A 16980-nucleotide genomic window follows, 5' to 3' on the forward strand; every position below is an offset into this window, starting at 1 on the left:
CATGGTGATCAGGAGGGATTACTGAGGACTGGAAGAAAGCACGTGTCACTCCCATTTTCAAGCAGTGAAAGAAGGAAAATCTGAGAAACTACAGATTTGTCAGACTCATCTCAATCTGCGGGAAGGTGATTGAACAATTTCCCCTGGTAGCTGCTTCCAAACATAAAGGCCAGAAAGTTGACTGGTATATCACTGAAACACAAGAAAAACTTTCTTACTGTGAGTGTGGTCAAACACTGGAATGGGATGCCCAGAGCAGTTATGGAATCTCCATCCGTGGAGATACTCAAAACCCACTAGACATGGCTCTGAGCAGCTCAGAGCAGCAGGGCTAGAGGAGATATCTCTAGAGCTGCCTGACAGCCTCAGCCATTCTGTGATTATTGACGTTAACACAGCACATTGCAGGAAAAATACTAGATATGCACAGCAAAAGCAGGTTTTAATTTGTGAATATGCTGTGCCAGCATCAAGAGTGCCACCTGACAAATATTGTTACCATTACACTCATACAAGAGTCACATACTTGAGTGGACTAACACACACTTTGTTTCTGTGACCATACACGTGCATACCTGTATGCTGAAGGTGAGCTGAACAGCAGGCAAAGCAGATAAATTTGCTCTCCCCCATCTTGCTAAACCTGGTCTATCAGGGGAAATGGCACATTCTGAACCTATTTTGGTTTTTTTCTAAATCTTTTCTGAATCAAGCCCACCTTCTATACCTCAAGGGCCTTGAGTTTTATCTCAGTGGTAGGACAGTTCTTACCCTGACCCTGACTAAACATATTCCTTCAGCTGTCCAGTGTCTTTCTTTAGCTGTACAGCTGTACAGGTCTGTTGTTCCCCTGAAATTGCACAGCAACATACTTCTCATTTTCTCCAGACCTTATTTTCTTTTTATTTTCTCCCATTTGTTTCTGTCCTGTGAGTAGGGGAAGTCTGGGGGTTTGTTTATCTTCAGCTGTCTCCTCTGCAAGTTGTTCAGCTATTTCCTTGGCCTCTCTGTTTACCATAACCCTCAACCACAGGATTCAGTTCTCTTTTCTTAAAAACAAAGTGTACAAGTTCCAATAAAAAACTAGCATTCCACCCACAATTATTTCTGTTCCTCTTCTTGCCTACCCTCTCCACAGATTTCCTACATTTTATTTTGGCTCTTCCGTCATTCATAATCTTCTTTCCTCTTTTCTCTTCATCTCCAACATCATTCTTTCTCATACATAAAAGTATACAATGCTTTTCTTTCTGCTGAGCACAAGGAAACTATAGGTGCCATTGAAATTAAGGATTTTTATTCATTTGTTGGTTTAATATCATGTTACTGGGCTTTGTCTCTAAATGACTGTCTAGGGCTTGTCAGAAATGCATTCAGCACTAAGAACAAGAGTCTGAGAAGTCTGGATTTGGGATTTGGCTTTTGACTTATTCATCCCTGTCCTGCTCTCAGCTCACAGCAGAACTCAACTTCCGTTTAAAACATTCCTCACTAGTGTAGAAGCTGTTTGATTTACTGTGAAAAATCCTTCAATTGGATCAAATCTGGTTTGTAAAATTAATGAAGGGCTGACCTGATTGTCTTGTGAAAGTAATTCAGAGAGACATGCTAGTGCTCCTGACCTTCCTGGAGTGGAATACAAACAAGGATATTTCCTTTCAGTAACTGTGTTTATGAACCTCTCCTTATCACCACCCCATACCCCCAAACCTGGCTGGCTCCTAAAGCAAAGCCAAGCTAAAGGTTTCTTTTCCTCTGTGCTGGTTTTGTTGCAGCATTTCGTGTGACCTGCTGGGTGTGCAAAGGCGGAGGATGCGGGGTTTACAACTGCTGTAACCGTGACCCCTGCTCTGTCAATATTATCACATTGACTCACTGTTTCCATCGCAGTTTAAATAGACCAGAGATGCAGTTAAAAAAGAAATGAATAATCAGAACCTTTCCTCTAATTCTGTTTTACATCGCAAAAGTGGAGAGTAAGGATCAAAGGATCACTCTCTGCTGCTGACGAAATAAAGCCTGAAAATAGGGATGTTATTGTCGACTTTAGGAGCACAGATTTCAAAACGTGAGCATGCTTCAGGGGTGCTGCTGTGCATGAGAGTACCTTCCTTCTCCTTTCACTGCTGATACATTATACCTGCCCTGCCCTCCAGTGGCCCAGTACAGCCACAGGGTTCAGTATTGCTGCTCTGCAGAGATCCATCCCTGGAGCTGCAGGCTGAAGAGAGAAGTGCTGCAGGTGTGGGTGTCTGCACCACAGCCGTGAGTGTCACAGGTGGTGAACTGAGTGAGAGCATCCGGGCAATAAACACCTACTGTCTATATGAGGCTTTCACTGCCAAATGATGTGGATGAAAGCAGTATTGTGCAAGCAGGGATCAGATCTCCCAAATTGCTTTTCTGCTCCTGCCTCTGGAATCCACATCACCAGAGAGAATGGAGTACTAAAGATCCCAAATTTATGTCTGAGTAGGGAGAGCGATGAAAATATGAGTTTTTTCCTTACTTTAACAATGTGTTTGAATCTTCAGCCTTTCCATACAAGAAAGAGGTGGAAACCAGTAGCATTCCAAAGAGAAGTGCTGAGCAAGGAAAGGATATTCTGTGTAGAGACCTGGGCAATCCCAAAATTATATCCTACGAAGATCCCACCATTATAGCATAGCCCATGTAAGTGGAAAAAGAACAAGGATGACAGAGGTTTGCAGTCTGACAGCCTCAACTTTAGTAGGAGTGTCTGAATGGCACAGTTGAAATTCTTTTGATGTCACAGTGTTCCTCAAGGGCTATTACTTGGCACCTTGTGGCTTGAGGCAGGATTCAGGTACTAGGGTCAGCATGTGTCATGGCAAAACAAATGTTCATAAATGTAACAAACCTGACAGGCTCAATTACTTGTTGCACTCAAGGATGTAAAAATACAGCAGATGATTTGGTGTAAATCCCAGTTCACAAAATGCAGGTAGTTTCTTTCTTGACATCTGCACAATAGTTAAAACTCACTGGAATTAAAAAGTAGGTTTTTCTTAAGAAAAATAGGTATAACCCCCATAGAAAGAATAATCCATGATACAGAGCAGTAAGTACCAATATAGGGCTCACGAATTCTTTGCTAATTATATAGGAGGAAGCTTACTCATTTCTAATAAAAATGAGTAGGAAACCTAAAAATATCTTACATTTTTCCATAGATAATATATGTTCATGGTTTGGAGATTACTCTTACTGAATTTCTGCTCTTATTCCAAGGTGGCAAAAGATTAATTGGAAAGAATGGATTCATGGTTGACCTGCACTACTGATGAGACAAAACAAAAGAAAAGACTGGCATCCTTTATACAAGAAAGCTCCAGTTCTGACAGGCAAAGACAGATGGAAGGCAGCTGCAGAGTAGAAATTAGCACCATAGTTACACACACTGCATAATCTTTGTAGCCAATGGAGACAAATCAGCACTGCAAGAAAACTGCCCACCTCATCCCAAAGGAGAACAGCTCCAGACAGATTCATCTAACCTGTGTGAGATCTTGATGCAGAGACAAATGAAGTTGCAAAAGCATCTCTTTCTGTGTTGGTTGTACAGGGAGACTGGGCAACAAACTGAGATGCAGAGCATGACAGTACAGAAGTCTGTACTGAACAATGAACTCCGTTTCCTTCTAATAGTCATTGTAATAGTGCTGGATTGTTGGTTCTGCTGTTCTGCCACCCCAAAGACAAACCTGAGAAACAGGAAGTGGTGCTAGATCTTCTCGACCATACCCATGACTATCCTCCATCATCTTACAAAGAAAACCCTGCTTTGCTGTTTGGAGACACCAGAACTACTGACCTAATAGGAGTTTGTTTTTCATACAAGCTCATACCTCACGTATGGCTGTGAATATAGCAGGAACTGCAAGTCTGCTTTCCACTGTCAAAAATATTAGTAATTATCATATGTTTAATGGGTATGTCTTAAAATATGCAGCACTTTCTAGGCCTTTTTGGCCGGTGGGTTGCACAGAAGTACAGGTTACATTGTTTCTGCACATAGGACAGTCACTGTACAGGTGATTTCGTGTTTGCCTCATCTCTCTCTGTGCTGCTTTTGGCTGAGGTAGAGTTAATTTTCTACACAGTGGCTAGTGTGGGGTTATGTTTTGGATCTGTGCTGGAAATGGTGTTGATAATTTAAGGATGTTTTCATTATCAAGGAGCAATGCTTACACAGCATCAAGGCCTTTTCTGCTTCTCACCCCATCTCATCAGCAAGAGGGCTGGGCGTGCACAAGCAGATGGGATGGGACACAGCCAAGACAGCTGACCTCAACTGACCCCAGGAATACCCTGGACCATGTGCTCATACTCAGCATGTTAAACTGGGGGAAGAAGCAGGAGGGACATTCAGAGTTCTTTCCTGGGGATGCCTGAACAGCTGCCTGATGATGGGAAATGAATTCCTTGTTTTGCTTTGCTTGTGTGCATGGCTTTTGCTCTACCTATTAAACATCTTTATCCCAGCCTAAGAGTTTTCTAACTTTTACTCTTCTGATTTTCTTCCCCACCTAACTGGGGGGAAATTGAGCGAGTGTCTGTGTGGTACTTAGCTGCCAGCTGGGATTAAACCACTCTCTTAAATTTTTCCCAGTGACAGCTGCTTAAAAAGAAGAGCTATTACATATGAAAGTGCAACTTTAACCAACATTCAAGTTCTCCAAATCAAAATGTGTCTAGACATGGTAGCAGAATCATGCTTCTAAAAGTACAACAACCTCTGAAAAGGGAAATCAGATAAATTGAGCAAAAGATTTTTTGCTAATTAGGAATCCTATCCTACAAAAAACAAAGTATTAGTTACATTGAGAAAAACCTCGCACTTTCAGTTAAAAAGGTTTTTTGACATTAATGCATTATTTTTCTCTGGTGATCTCATTTCATATGCCTTCAGGTGATGGGTGTGTGTCTCTCCATAAAGCCAGAACACAAACTATTACTGTAGGTGAGTTCATGAGTATGGTTCACATAGGTTTGCCTAGAGTGCAACACAGGAAATACTTGAACCCACCAAAAAATGCTTGGTGGTACAGCTGGCAGTGACAAAATATATGAAGTTCTTTAAAGACAGTGACATGGAGATGTGGCAGCAGCTCCAAAATAGTGTGTGCTCTGCTGAATCAGCGTATTTCTGTACTGACCCCTTCCAGATAGGGAAAATTGAAAAATAAAATTCAGCATCTGCTCTCAGAACTCTCTGCATTGCCAAGCACAACAGAGGTCTTCCTAACATATAAAATTAGACAATTAGGATTCATCTCTTGGGACCCAAAGGAGTAGGAGTTAAAAAAATGTGCTTAAACACCATTGTTCATTGCTTTTACTTTATTGGCTAGCTGATACCTTTTGAAGATAAACATTAAGAAATACCATCCCAAAACTTACATATTTTAAGAATGCACAGAGCTGTTGCCACATTATAATTGCAGTTATTTTTTAATTATTACTCCATTTTCTAAAAGGAATTTTCCAATTATTATAGCAAAAATCTTTTCAAAGAAAAATTTCAAGGACAATTTTATGTAGGAAGACAAATATAATGCTTATTGGTTACTGTTGTTTCATGTTGGCTCTTGATAAGTTGATTGTGGATTGATTGCTGGACCCAGAAGGCACTGCTCGTGGGGGCAGCAAGGTCATTTTCATTTTCTTTTATCTACAGAGAAGAAAAAGACAATAGGATATCATATTTCAAAAGAAAATCTCTTCTTTGCAATTTTTCACTCAGAGGTAATAATGGAGAAGGACTGCTAGGAGCTAGAAAGAATGATTATTGCTCCCTCACTCTACTGAAGCTTTAGCCTTTAGTGCTCTCTATTAGAAAAGCTTTTCCCTTATGGCAGAGAAAAACAAATAGGATACTGCACTCTGTTGCTGCTACTGATGCCCTGGATGAGGTTCACTGTAAGGTAGCTTTAAAGGAATGATACCATGAAATGTGGAAAAGCTAATTTCACCCCCCTACCATTGCAAGTTTGTTCCTATCCCATATTAATTAGCACTAAGAACAGACTCATTTTAGTGAGGTGCAAACTGGAGCTTTCTGTTCATCTGTTGGGAAATCATTTCTCAAACCAGCTGATCTCATTGTCAGTACACATATGCACCCGAAACTTCAGCCTGGATTTTGTCATGCTTCCTGTCACTCACTGTTCCCCCAACCCATATTTATCGACTCCCCTGCTGTAGCAGACATCATTTCAGCTGCAGCTGGCACACAGCAGCATCATGGCTTAACTGTGCTTGCTGAAGGACTTACCTAGTTTTGACCTTTTCCTGAAGCATATCTTCTGCTTGTTAAACAGTTAGAGAGTGAGGGGCTGTCACTAGTCCATGTCCCTAGCTGCCTCACCCCATCCATATGCTGCACTGCAGTGATCTTTGTTAGGTTCTTTTGATGCCATGATGATTTTTTTGCCTTTTCTTTTATACCCCTTTTATACCCCTTTATATAGCTTTTGTGTTCTTAGTGTTTTTTAGCCTACATTCTTAGACTTATTTATCAAGCTAGGAGACTAAACATCTTAGAAGCCTCACAGTTAGGGATCAGAATGCCCCAGACACCAAGGTCCTCTCCAGAACACGTTTTGTAAACTAAGATAGAACCATCCAGGGGAAGGTTCCTTGGGTAGGGAGGGCTCATTCGAGCCTCTCATTGGGGAATCTTTGATAGATATGCTAATTAGTAAGACCTATAAAGTTATACTCAATTGTGGTGCATGTGGCAGTGGCCACTGCAGCAGATCATTCAGAAGACTGGTGGACAGGCCTCCATGGTCTCCACCATGGTCTAATCCCCACCCCGTGGTTATGGTGAGCTCCCATGCTCCTAGTGGTTCTTAGTTTACATGTTTTAAGTTTACTGGTTTAGGAGTTCTCCACCCAGTTTTATGTATAAGCTCATGTTTATGCATTTCCCTTAATTGCGTATGTATTAGTTCTGGAAAGTTCTTCCTTCCTCGACGCCCCCATTGGTCTACTCATGTAATTCCCTCCCCTAGGTTATCCCTACTGGATAGTTCCCTGTTGGCTCCTCCCCCTTAGTCCATCCCCATTGGTTGTTTCCCTTTGTTCACCCCCATATAAAAGGCTGTGTTCTCCCTTATCCCTGGTCTTTGTCCCTGGATTCTCCACCTGTCATAAACCAGGAGGAACCTACACAAAGACCCCGCTTTTGTCCTTTGCCTCCACTGATGCTTTTACACCACCTTTGTTTGGGGCTTGCTCCTTGGAAATGAGCCAGCTTTCCCTGCAGGCTGCAGCTGACAGCTTTCCCTGCAGGCTGTGGCTGACACCAAGGACATCTGCAGCTGTGCTGCCTTGGGCAACACAACAGTGTCACTCAGTCTATAGTGGGGGTGCATTGTGGCGTGCATTTCGGTGCATTCCACCTGGATGTGGTGCACCTAAGGATCCTTAAATTAATACTGAGGTAAAATCCCTTTTTTCCTTCTAACCGTGTTTGATTCTTGATTTTAAGAGCTTCTAAGAGACACTTCAACTCACCAAGCTAACAGAAAACTGACCCAGAAAACAAGGCTAATTGATTTCTGCTGGCTTAGCAAGGAAATCAGCTCATAGAAAGATCTGCCAAGCACCAGGGCATATACAAGGATTGTCAATAACCCAAGTTACACACTGTGAGCACCAGAGAGGAGGGAAGGGGAGATGCTGGGTGTTACTCCTCTGTTAGCAGTGATCAGCTTACACTAATTCAAACACTGCTGGCACTGACTGCAGCAATTCATGGAATTGCAGAATGGCTTGGGTTGGAAGGAACTTTAAAGATCATCTAGTTCCAAACTTTCTGCCATGGGCAGGGACACCTTCCATTAGACCAGGCTGCTCAGAGCCCCATCCATCCAGCTTGGCCTTGAATGCTTCCAGGGATGGGGCATCCACAAATTCTCTGGGTAACCTGTTCCAGTTCCTTACCAGCTTTACTGTAAGGAATTTCTTCCTAATATCTAATCTAAACCTATTCTTTTTTCAATGTAAAGCCATTCTACCATGTAACACAGGGACACTGACAAATTTAGTTTTTCACATCAAGCTGGTTTTGTTCGTGATTTTGGTTTTTTTCTGTAAAGTTGGAAGTCAAATATTCATCCTTCATTTTGTTCTCCTGTTGCTAACTGAACTCGGGTTTTGGATGGGCCTTCATACCCATGTCTCAGTCCAGCAGTTAGACTCCTCAGTTTCTTTCAACTGAACTGTTTAAATGAGGTTCCAATCAAAATTAGGTTCTCCATACCTGGGCTGCCACACCTTTTTCGTTAAATTTACAGATACCAAGACAACTCAGCTTCTGAGAGGGCTTATTTCAGACAAGCCTGTCACCAGATAGACAACCTGCTACACTTTTGTTTTCTTGAAGTTTCAGAGAAGCATTAAATAGTTTTCACTAACTAAAGGAGATGGTTACCTGCAACAGCCAAAACTGGGGAATAGCCTGTTATTTTTGCATGACGGATGTTCCTGAGACCATGCCTGTATATGGTGCCCTCTTGACAGGAACAGGTTGAGATACCTGCAATAAAATTTTTAAAATATTTCACTATTTTGTCTTCCTTTGCAATTGCTAATTGGACATTATTGAAATAGAAGTCCTGTGATAATCCATCTTTCTATGTAATGCACTGGGATTAAACTGTTCCATTTTCAGCTTTCATCAGGAGTCGGGTGGCTAAATATGTTCAACACTATAACAAACCAATTCTAAATCCATTTTTTAAAGAAGCAACTTAACATGTTCCACCTCATGTTATGGATTTTCCCATTTGTTAGAGTATTCACATTTTCCAGTGATGTTTTCAATACATCAGATAAGAGAGGTTAATAAATGTCAATGAAATGAAGCAAATTCTACCTTGTTTGGGTATCTATCACCCACTATTCTAGCTGCTGGCTACAGGAGGCCGAGCTGGTTGAAAAATCACTTTTGAAGACATGCTGCAATTGATATTTGGGTTAAGGGAAAATTCTTTCTAGCTTTGAAGGGAAATGAAAACTGCTATGTTCATGGAAGTCTTTCAGAATTGTGTAATTACCAAATATCTTACAAGTTTCAGTTTATTTTAGTTTTGATGCTGTATTATGTGTTTGAACTTGCAAACAGCTCACTACCTCCTGTGAAATTGTGGTCTTTGGATCAAAGCCCTTCTCAGTCCATCAAGACAACAGGAGAAAGAAATATACAGAATTATCTTGGGGGCATTTCACTGGGCCTTATTTCACAACGATGCTAGTCTGATTCAATTTTTAGATCCTGCAGCAAATCCCATTAATTCAGGTGGTGATTTTAAAATGTACTTACTCAGTGTGCCTCTGAAAATCCTAGTCACAATACAGTAAGGATGTACAAGCATCATGAATGCTTGCACAGTAAATAGACACTGAAAATTCAATCTTTATGTATTTGAAATATTTTTCTTTAAAAAATAGAAGAGAACAAAAGCTTGAACAGAGCTATCTTGCTTGGCCCAGCAGTACCCTTTGCACATATTCAGCTTTTAACACATTCTTGCTGGAAGACAGCAAAATGTTCAATGCTCTGCAGGGTTTAGCTCAAAATATTTGATCCATGAAAAAGTTAGAAAATTTTTGATTTATTCCTTGGTGCAAGGTTTCTTCCTGCATATGATATTTAGGCTCTCTCATTTGCAGTGAAATCAGTGATGAAATGTAGCAGTTAGATTACTCAGAAGAAAATCTTTGTCCACTTTTATTGAAAGTAGGACATGTTTATTTTTAAAAGTACTGAGGCTTAGTTCACAAGTTGTACAGACTATTGTAAGAGCAGGAACTAGTCTATAATATTTTTCTGTAAGATAAGGAGCAATAAAAATTGAGTCCTTCCTTTCCTTTCCTTTCCTCCCACCTTGGCATATTTTGATTAGTATGGAAAATTACCATTGAATCCCCAAACTTCTCTTCCCAAGAGCTAGTTATCCTCATGTTGTACAAGGCATCTCAGAGATTTATTAGTTTAATTAACCTGTTCCCGCTGCCTGACTCGTTTGTAGACATATGGAGGGAATGGTGGACGGGAGACATATTTGCCTTCTCCTGCTGTGACATTGAAAACTCCGCCTTCATAAACCACTTTGCCTCTTGAAACTGTCGCAACTGGAACTCCATGGCAGACCATTCCTTCAAATATATTGAAGTTATTTGCCTGGTGATGTGTTTTTGCAGATATTGTCCTGTGTTTACAAAACAACACATAAAATTACTATGATCCTTGCCTTTTACTTCATTAGAAAATTTTGATAAATAGATGTAAGAAAAAAATTTAGCAACGTTATTTAACTACAACACTGTACAGTACATCATAGAGGAGCTGTAAAAATAGGATAGCACAATAACATTTCATTGAACAGTAATTGCATTTCAGAAGAATGAAGGGGGAGTCAAAAGGACAGAACTCAGCAGCCTTGAAATGCAAAATTTTCCACTACAAAAGAGATTAGTGGGAAAAAACCCAGGCTGTAATATTTTCTTTGGATAACATGATTTCATTTTGCCTTGTCAAGCAAATATCTATGCACAATTCGACCAGAAAAAGCTCTGACCTTTTAACTGGAATGACTTGCAGTTTCAAGTTTGAAAAGCACGGCTGCAATGTTTCAAATATTGAGTCTCACAAAAAGACCATTTCACTGGGAAGTCAGTAGATGGTAATGATTTTTGGTAATGCTTAGTGTGAGCTGGATTGATTCGATGCCTGACGGCCCAAATATCTCAATGCTGCTAAAAGATAATGACATCACACTGCTACATACCTTTCCTCCAAAGGTTTTAAGTAAATTATAATCTCAGACTTCAACAGTACTCGCTTGAATGATGGTATTATTGCTTTGTGTATATGTAGACCTCATTCTATATGATTTCCATTTTTCTAGACAATTTCTCCAACTCTAACTGGCTAATTTAAAGGCAGAGCCAATGCTACAGCTGACATTACTATCTGGAAGTGCAGGCTGTGTATACTTCCTTTATTGGCTATTTTCCCTACTGAGCTACTGACTGTGTACTGTAACTACAGCTGGTCAAAAGAATTTTGAATTTCAGCTAATTATTTTATTAACTTCCTGTATCCAATCTACAGATTATATATATTATTTGGAATGTTTATATTTTTACTGTCATTCATCGTTTCTGAAAAGAAGGAAGCTTCATGCTTTTGGCTGCCAGTTGGGCTTTTTCCAGTATGGGTGCTCACGCAATGAAAAGTCTATCATGCATGCATATATTATAATTCATATACATGCTTTCATATTTTTCCAGAGACTACATCTTTTTGCAAAGGAATTATCAAAGTCACAAGCAATATGAAATATTAATAGATTAAAATATTGATCAATTTGGAGAAAAATTTTCCAAAACTTCATTCAGTATCCCCCTCAAAATGAGAAAACCACAAAAGATCTGTATCTTACTTGAAATACAGTCACTTTCAAAATTAATCATATTAAATATTTGACATGATTACTTATACAGAGGAGAAAAGAATTAATGGAAAGATACTTAGTTTTCCTTTCTTATCATTCTGTTGAATTAGGAGAAATTGCTTCTGCTAAGGGCTACATTTAAATCTTGGTGATAACTGACATTTCAAAGGCTCTATATATATATGTGAATACTGTCTATGACCAATCTGCCCATAGGAATAAAAACTTTGCCTTATACAGCACACCTTGGACAGAAAACTTATGCATGCCTGCTTGCCAATATCAGCATCACCTGGTAGATTCACATTGGGAAAAGTCAAACCTCTCTTATTTTCACTGGTCCTATTGAATACTATCAAACTAACTTATCCATGGGTGTTGTAATAGCTCTATATGGAGTTTGTGAGCATACTCCTTTAGCTTAATGCATTAGCCTTATGGGTTCAACTGCTAGAGCAGTAAGTAAGAACAACTGTAATATAATTATCTTTAGCATTCTCTGATTATATATCCTATCTATTTGCACAGCAGTACCAGGACATGAACAGAAAAATGGAGAAGGTAATTTGAGGAAACACAGAAAAATAAACAAGATCCTTCATCAACATGTGAGCTGTTTAAATGTGCTAGAGCAGGATCACTAGAGGTAACCATGCCTCAGAGGAAAGTATGTCCTTAATTTAAAGATACAAAATGAATGGAAGTTGGCACATTTAAAAGTAATATCCATTTGAACATCTAAACCTTGCAATATGACAAAATTCATTTCCAGAGCTTGTCTCAACAACAAACCTCTGTAGAACTCATTTATAACTCTTCTGTTGAAACAAGCTGTAGAACATGCTGCCCTTTCTGAAGGTGAAGTGCATTTTCCCTGATGGAAATCACCAAAAATTTGCCTGTGATTTAACCCTCTGACATTGTCAATGTCATTGAAAGTTGCAGGTAGCAAGCAAGCAACCAAATAAAACAGAACTAGATGGTCTGTTTGGGTCCCAACATCACAATTCAGCAATCTTATACAACAGACTGTTTCACAGCTGTATCACCAATTTCAGTAGCAGGCAGCTTAGCAAATTCTGATGTTTGCTCTCAGCTAATGGCAAAAACAGTTGTAACCTACTAATAATCCAAGAAACCAGGACTGTCACCATAGTTGAGTACAACTTAGCAGCTGTCTCCAGCATCCTAAGTGATGCTTGACATAAGGAATTACTCATCATGAGAACAGGTTCTGAATCCAGGTTTCAAAAAATTGTATTGTATTTTTTAAATAAAATCTGTAAAATTCACAAATTCTACTTATAAATTACAGTGGCTCTTGTTTCAAACAACCTTTCTTAAATGGAGACTGAGATCAGAACAATTGCTTCAAAATGTAAAAGAACATTTTCCTGTACAAAGAGGATACTGTAAAGACATCTGCTCCTGTATAGCTCCTACTCACATCAGTGCTTCCATGCAGTTCACTTCAGCTCCTTTTGATACACCTGGCTTGCAAAGAAATTTAAAGCTATTAATATAAACACTGCCATTCCTCTGGTACCAAAGAGGAAGACATGCTTCTGAAATTGTCGTTTTTCAACATCATATTTCTGTCCAACTAGTTTGGAGTCAAAGAGTAATTTAGTCCAAGAAAACTGACAGATTTCCTCTAACTGTGTGGAGATTCAGTGACTAGTAGAACAGTATTTATTTATACTCTGTGTGATAAAGGACTTATAAACTACAAACTGCAGCTTGAAACTTAGAAAAGAGCGGCAGATAAGATAATACAGCAACACATAGGGTGAAAGTCAAGATTATACAGGTCAAGTTATGAACTAAAGCTTTGTTAAGGAGTTAGAGGTACCAGTTTTCATCTCAACAAACACATCTATGCCTCAGTCAGAGTTTGAAACAGTAAATAGTGAGTTACAGGTGGGCAGGAGGGGAATATGGATGAAGGGAACCCATTAAAAATTAGAGTGATCTTCTACCTTTTGTAATGCATAGGACATGAAGATACATCAGCTCTAGAACCAAAACTTTGACTACCATGAGTATTATCCCTTTAATTTTCAAGGTTACATAAGCAAGCAAATGAAGAATGTAATTACATTCAATGGAAATAGATACATACCTAACTCAGATTTCTTTAAAGCTTTCAGATACAGGAATATGAAGGAATGCTGTAGACAACAGCCCTTAGGCAAGAATAGCTGCTCAACATCTCAGTAAAGGGAGGACACCTGTTATATAATCAATTAACTACTTAATTTAAAAAATAGTAATAATGTCTGTCCTTGAAAACAAGTGCTTTGTTGACAGCTGCCAAAGAAAATCAATTTGTGTAGGAGTGAGTATTTGAGCTGTAAGCAACTTCTCTCAGTGCTTAACAGCACAGTATCTCTGAGCTTTTCAGAGGTGGGGGTAGGTGAGAAATGCCACTTTGCTGAGGACAGTATCAGCCTTTGTGAGTTGCCTCTTCTCATCACTTTCAGATGCTTTTGAACTCCACATATTGTTAACCTGCTTTTCTAAAATCTAGAGAAAATAAATTTTTCACTTTTCTGTGTTTTCTGAATCACCACTCATTTATAATGATAATTAAGAGTTTTTAAAAGAAAAGAAAAGAACAGGAAAAAGAAAAGAGGAAAAATAAGAAATTCTAACAATCCGTGTGTGAAAATGCTAGGTATAAGCCTATAATGTGGATTAAAAACCCCATAGCCTACTTTATATTAAGGAATTGCAATAATTGCATATACAAATATATACAGGCAGCTATTCATGAAGATGCAAGAAGAGGCAGGAAGTTAATGTTCAGGAGCATCAGATCAAAGTGACTTATCTGAAGGAATGGGATCTTTATTTCATGCAATCAAATCTCCTAAAATTCATCATTTTAAGGGGGGTAGAGAATGACAACGAAATAATTTTTTTATTACGGTAAGTAGCTAATTTGTCAACAATACTATCCAGTCTGGTCCTACCAATTGCTCCAAGCTGTTACAGGATGGAAGTGAACATTTGTGAAAAACTGTGGGCAGGAGAGAAGCAGTAATGAGAAATTAGCTTGCAGAAAAGCATACACAAAAAGGAAAACACAAATTAGTCTATTCAATGACTAGAAAAGATCTTGAAGTGTTTACGAGGGAAAAATTAAAAATGATGTAAAGAGAAAATAAAGAAAGATTTAATTTTTTTTGGTAACATTTCTGAGATTCACTTCTCTAAAGAGACCAAGTGACATTCTGGAAACAGCAAGTTACTAGGGAAACATACATCATGCACTCTCAGAGAGGCTTATCTTGTTACAGTTCACAAAACCAGAGTGTCACTGAGGTTGGAAAGCATCTCTGGAGATCATCTGTTCCAAGCCCTCTATTCTGATCAGGGTTAGCCAAACTAGGTTTCTCAGGGCCATGTTAAATTGGGTTGTAAGTGCCTCCAGAGAGGGATATTTACAAGCTCTATGGGCAACCTTGATCACCATCACTGAAAAAAAAATTATTTCCTATGGAAATGAAATTTCCTATATTTTAATTTGTGCCTATTGCTTCTTTCTCTCCATTTTCTTAATTTGAGATAAGAGGTCTTTGGCAGGATTCTGGTGAATTAGTGTACATTCATGCATGCACATGCTTTCACTTGTGCAAAAGAACATGGGGCTATTGAAAATGTCAGAACATACTTGTCCTATGCATAGATATTTGTACACCACATTATTTCATTTTGTCTCATTGTGACTAGATGCAGTTATCCATATACTCAGTATTCAAAATCATGCTCATTCATCAAAAGAGTAAGACAGTTGCAGCATTATTTATTCTAATCTTCTGCTAACATCTTGGTTTCTTCCTCTCTTTTGTTACTAAAAATTACAGGCAGTTACTTGGCAGAGTGCTTAAACATTGTAACGTCCCCACTTAAGCCTCTGAGGCTGAAGACTTGACTACAAATAAGACAGACATAGGCTGCAGATTTTGGTTCTAACAAATGCAGAAGGTTTAGCCATGAACATATCTACATGCAAGCAAAGGCACTGAGGGAACATATGCCAGCAGACAGGAGAACTCTGACTTCTTGCTGAGTCACATCCAGTCACTATTTCCCTTAAAATGCAAAAAATACTGGAAACAAACTAGAAAACACATCTTCCTGAGTCATGTCAGGCAGGTAGATTAAAGAGTAACCTGTTGTTTTCCTCCCTGCCATCCTCACCTCAGGCTTCCCCCATTCCCTGCTGGTCAGGGACCCCAGTCCAGCAGCTGACCACCGGGGCTGCAGCCACCCCTGTCCTGCTCAGAGCTTGAGCCCAGCTCCACCAGCACACATGGGGCACATGCTGGGCCTGCCAAAGAGGGCCACTCCAGCAAAGCCCAAAGAGGATGGTGCTACCTGCACAGCCAGCTCTGCCTTTGCAATCAGAAGTATCTAACCTTTCAGCTATATTTAATGCAGGAAAACCCTGGGGAGTGAGGCTTCCCAATTTGCATGTTGTTATAATGAAGTGGCTGGACTTAGAAAGTTGAACTCTATTCAAGGCAGGATTTTTACCCTTATGGGTGTTTGATCTTGCCTTTGGGACTTGATCCAGAGTTTACTTGCAAGGCTCCAACAGACTACATTGCATTAACTGAGCCCTAATATCTGCTGGGAGCTGGAGGTCTCTTTATGAGCTCTTTAGGACCTTCTGCCCCTCCTTTACAAGGGATGCTCAGCTCTTTTCACTGCCTGAACTGGGTATTGCAGTATTTAGATTTCTTGCTGAAACAAACCCTAGAGATTTTATACTCCTGCTTGCTTTCAAATAGCTAAAGGCATCAGCTGTAGAGGACACTGACTTGCTGACAGGTGAAATTCCCTTTTCCTTACTTTGCTCTCTCCTCCTGAAAAAGTCTTTACAGTTGCTTTTGTTCCACAGAATTTGGGCTTTTTTATTATTTGTGTGCAGCTGAAAGAAGTCAGTGAACAGTCTTGATCAAAGCACAGATTAAAATAAGATGGTACAGTGAGTACACATTTGCTGCCTACATGCATTTTCCCAAGGAACTTTCACAGAACAATCCTGTTTGCACAGACTGTACTTGGGATGCTGAGGGTGTTGAGGTCTGCCAAATGATATTTGGTAGCACATGGCTTGCAATAAACTAACAGATCCCTTTCATATTTATGTGGTCTTTAATGAACGGAATAAGTATGAGGAAGCTAACAAAAAGATCCACTTTGGCAGGACTCACAACACATCTTTTGTAATGCAGTTTCTGACCTATTTGTACATTTAATGTTTCTTCCCAATAATGCTTGCTGTCATGCAGCTCTGCAAAAACCAGTATTCAGATGCTTTTAAATACACTAGAAAATCTGATAATTGTTCATACAGTATTTTCTGCAGAAATTACCAGAAAATGCTACAGAAATAGGCCAGTCAGTGAAGCTGACCCTTAAAAGGAAAGCCTCAGCTAGAGCAGCAGAGTGCTGGAAGCAGAACCTTAAATTGCAA

The 16980-nt window shown here is 39.5% G+C and overlaps 1 protein-coding gene across 2 annotated transcripts in view; it reads right to left on the minus strand.

Moving 5' to 3' along the window:
• Positions 1-5346: 5346 nt before the first annotated feature.
• DPYS (dihydropyrimidinase) overlaps positions 5347-16980 on the minus strand; it is a 31272-nt gene continuing 19638 nt past the window's right edge. For both annotated transcript variants that reach the window (XM_069005335.1, XM_069005334.1), the window contains exons 8-10: positions 10037-10244; positions 8465-8569; positions 5347-5695 (exon numbers count right to left, since the gene is read on the minus strand). In XM_069005335.1, coding sequence (XP_068861436.1) covers positions 8495-8569; positions 10037-10244 — 283 coding nt within the window. In that variant the 3' untranslated portion in view covers positions 5347-5695; positions 8465-8494. The remainder of the gene's footprint in view (positions 5696-8464; positions 8570-10036; positions 10245-16980) is intronic.

This window comes from Aphelocoma coerulescens, chromosome 2 (genome assembly GCF_041296385.1).
Source record: "Aphelocoma coerulescens isolate FSJ_1873_10779 chromosome 2, UR_Acoe_1.0, whole genome shotgun sequence".
Lineage (NCBI taxonomy): Eukaryota > Metazoa > Chordata > Aves > Passeriformes > Corvidae > Aphelocoma > Aphelocoma coerulescens.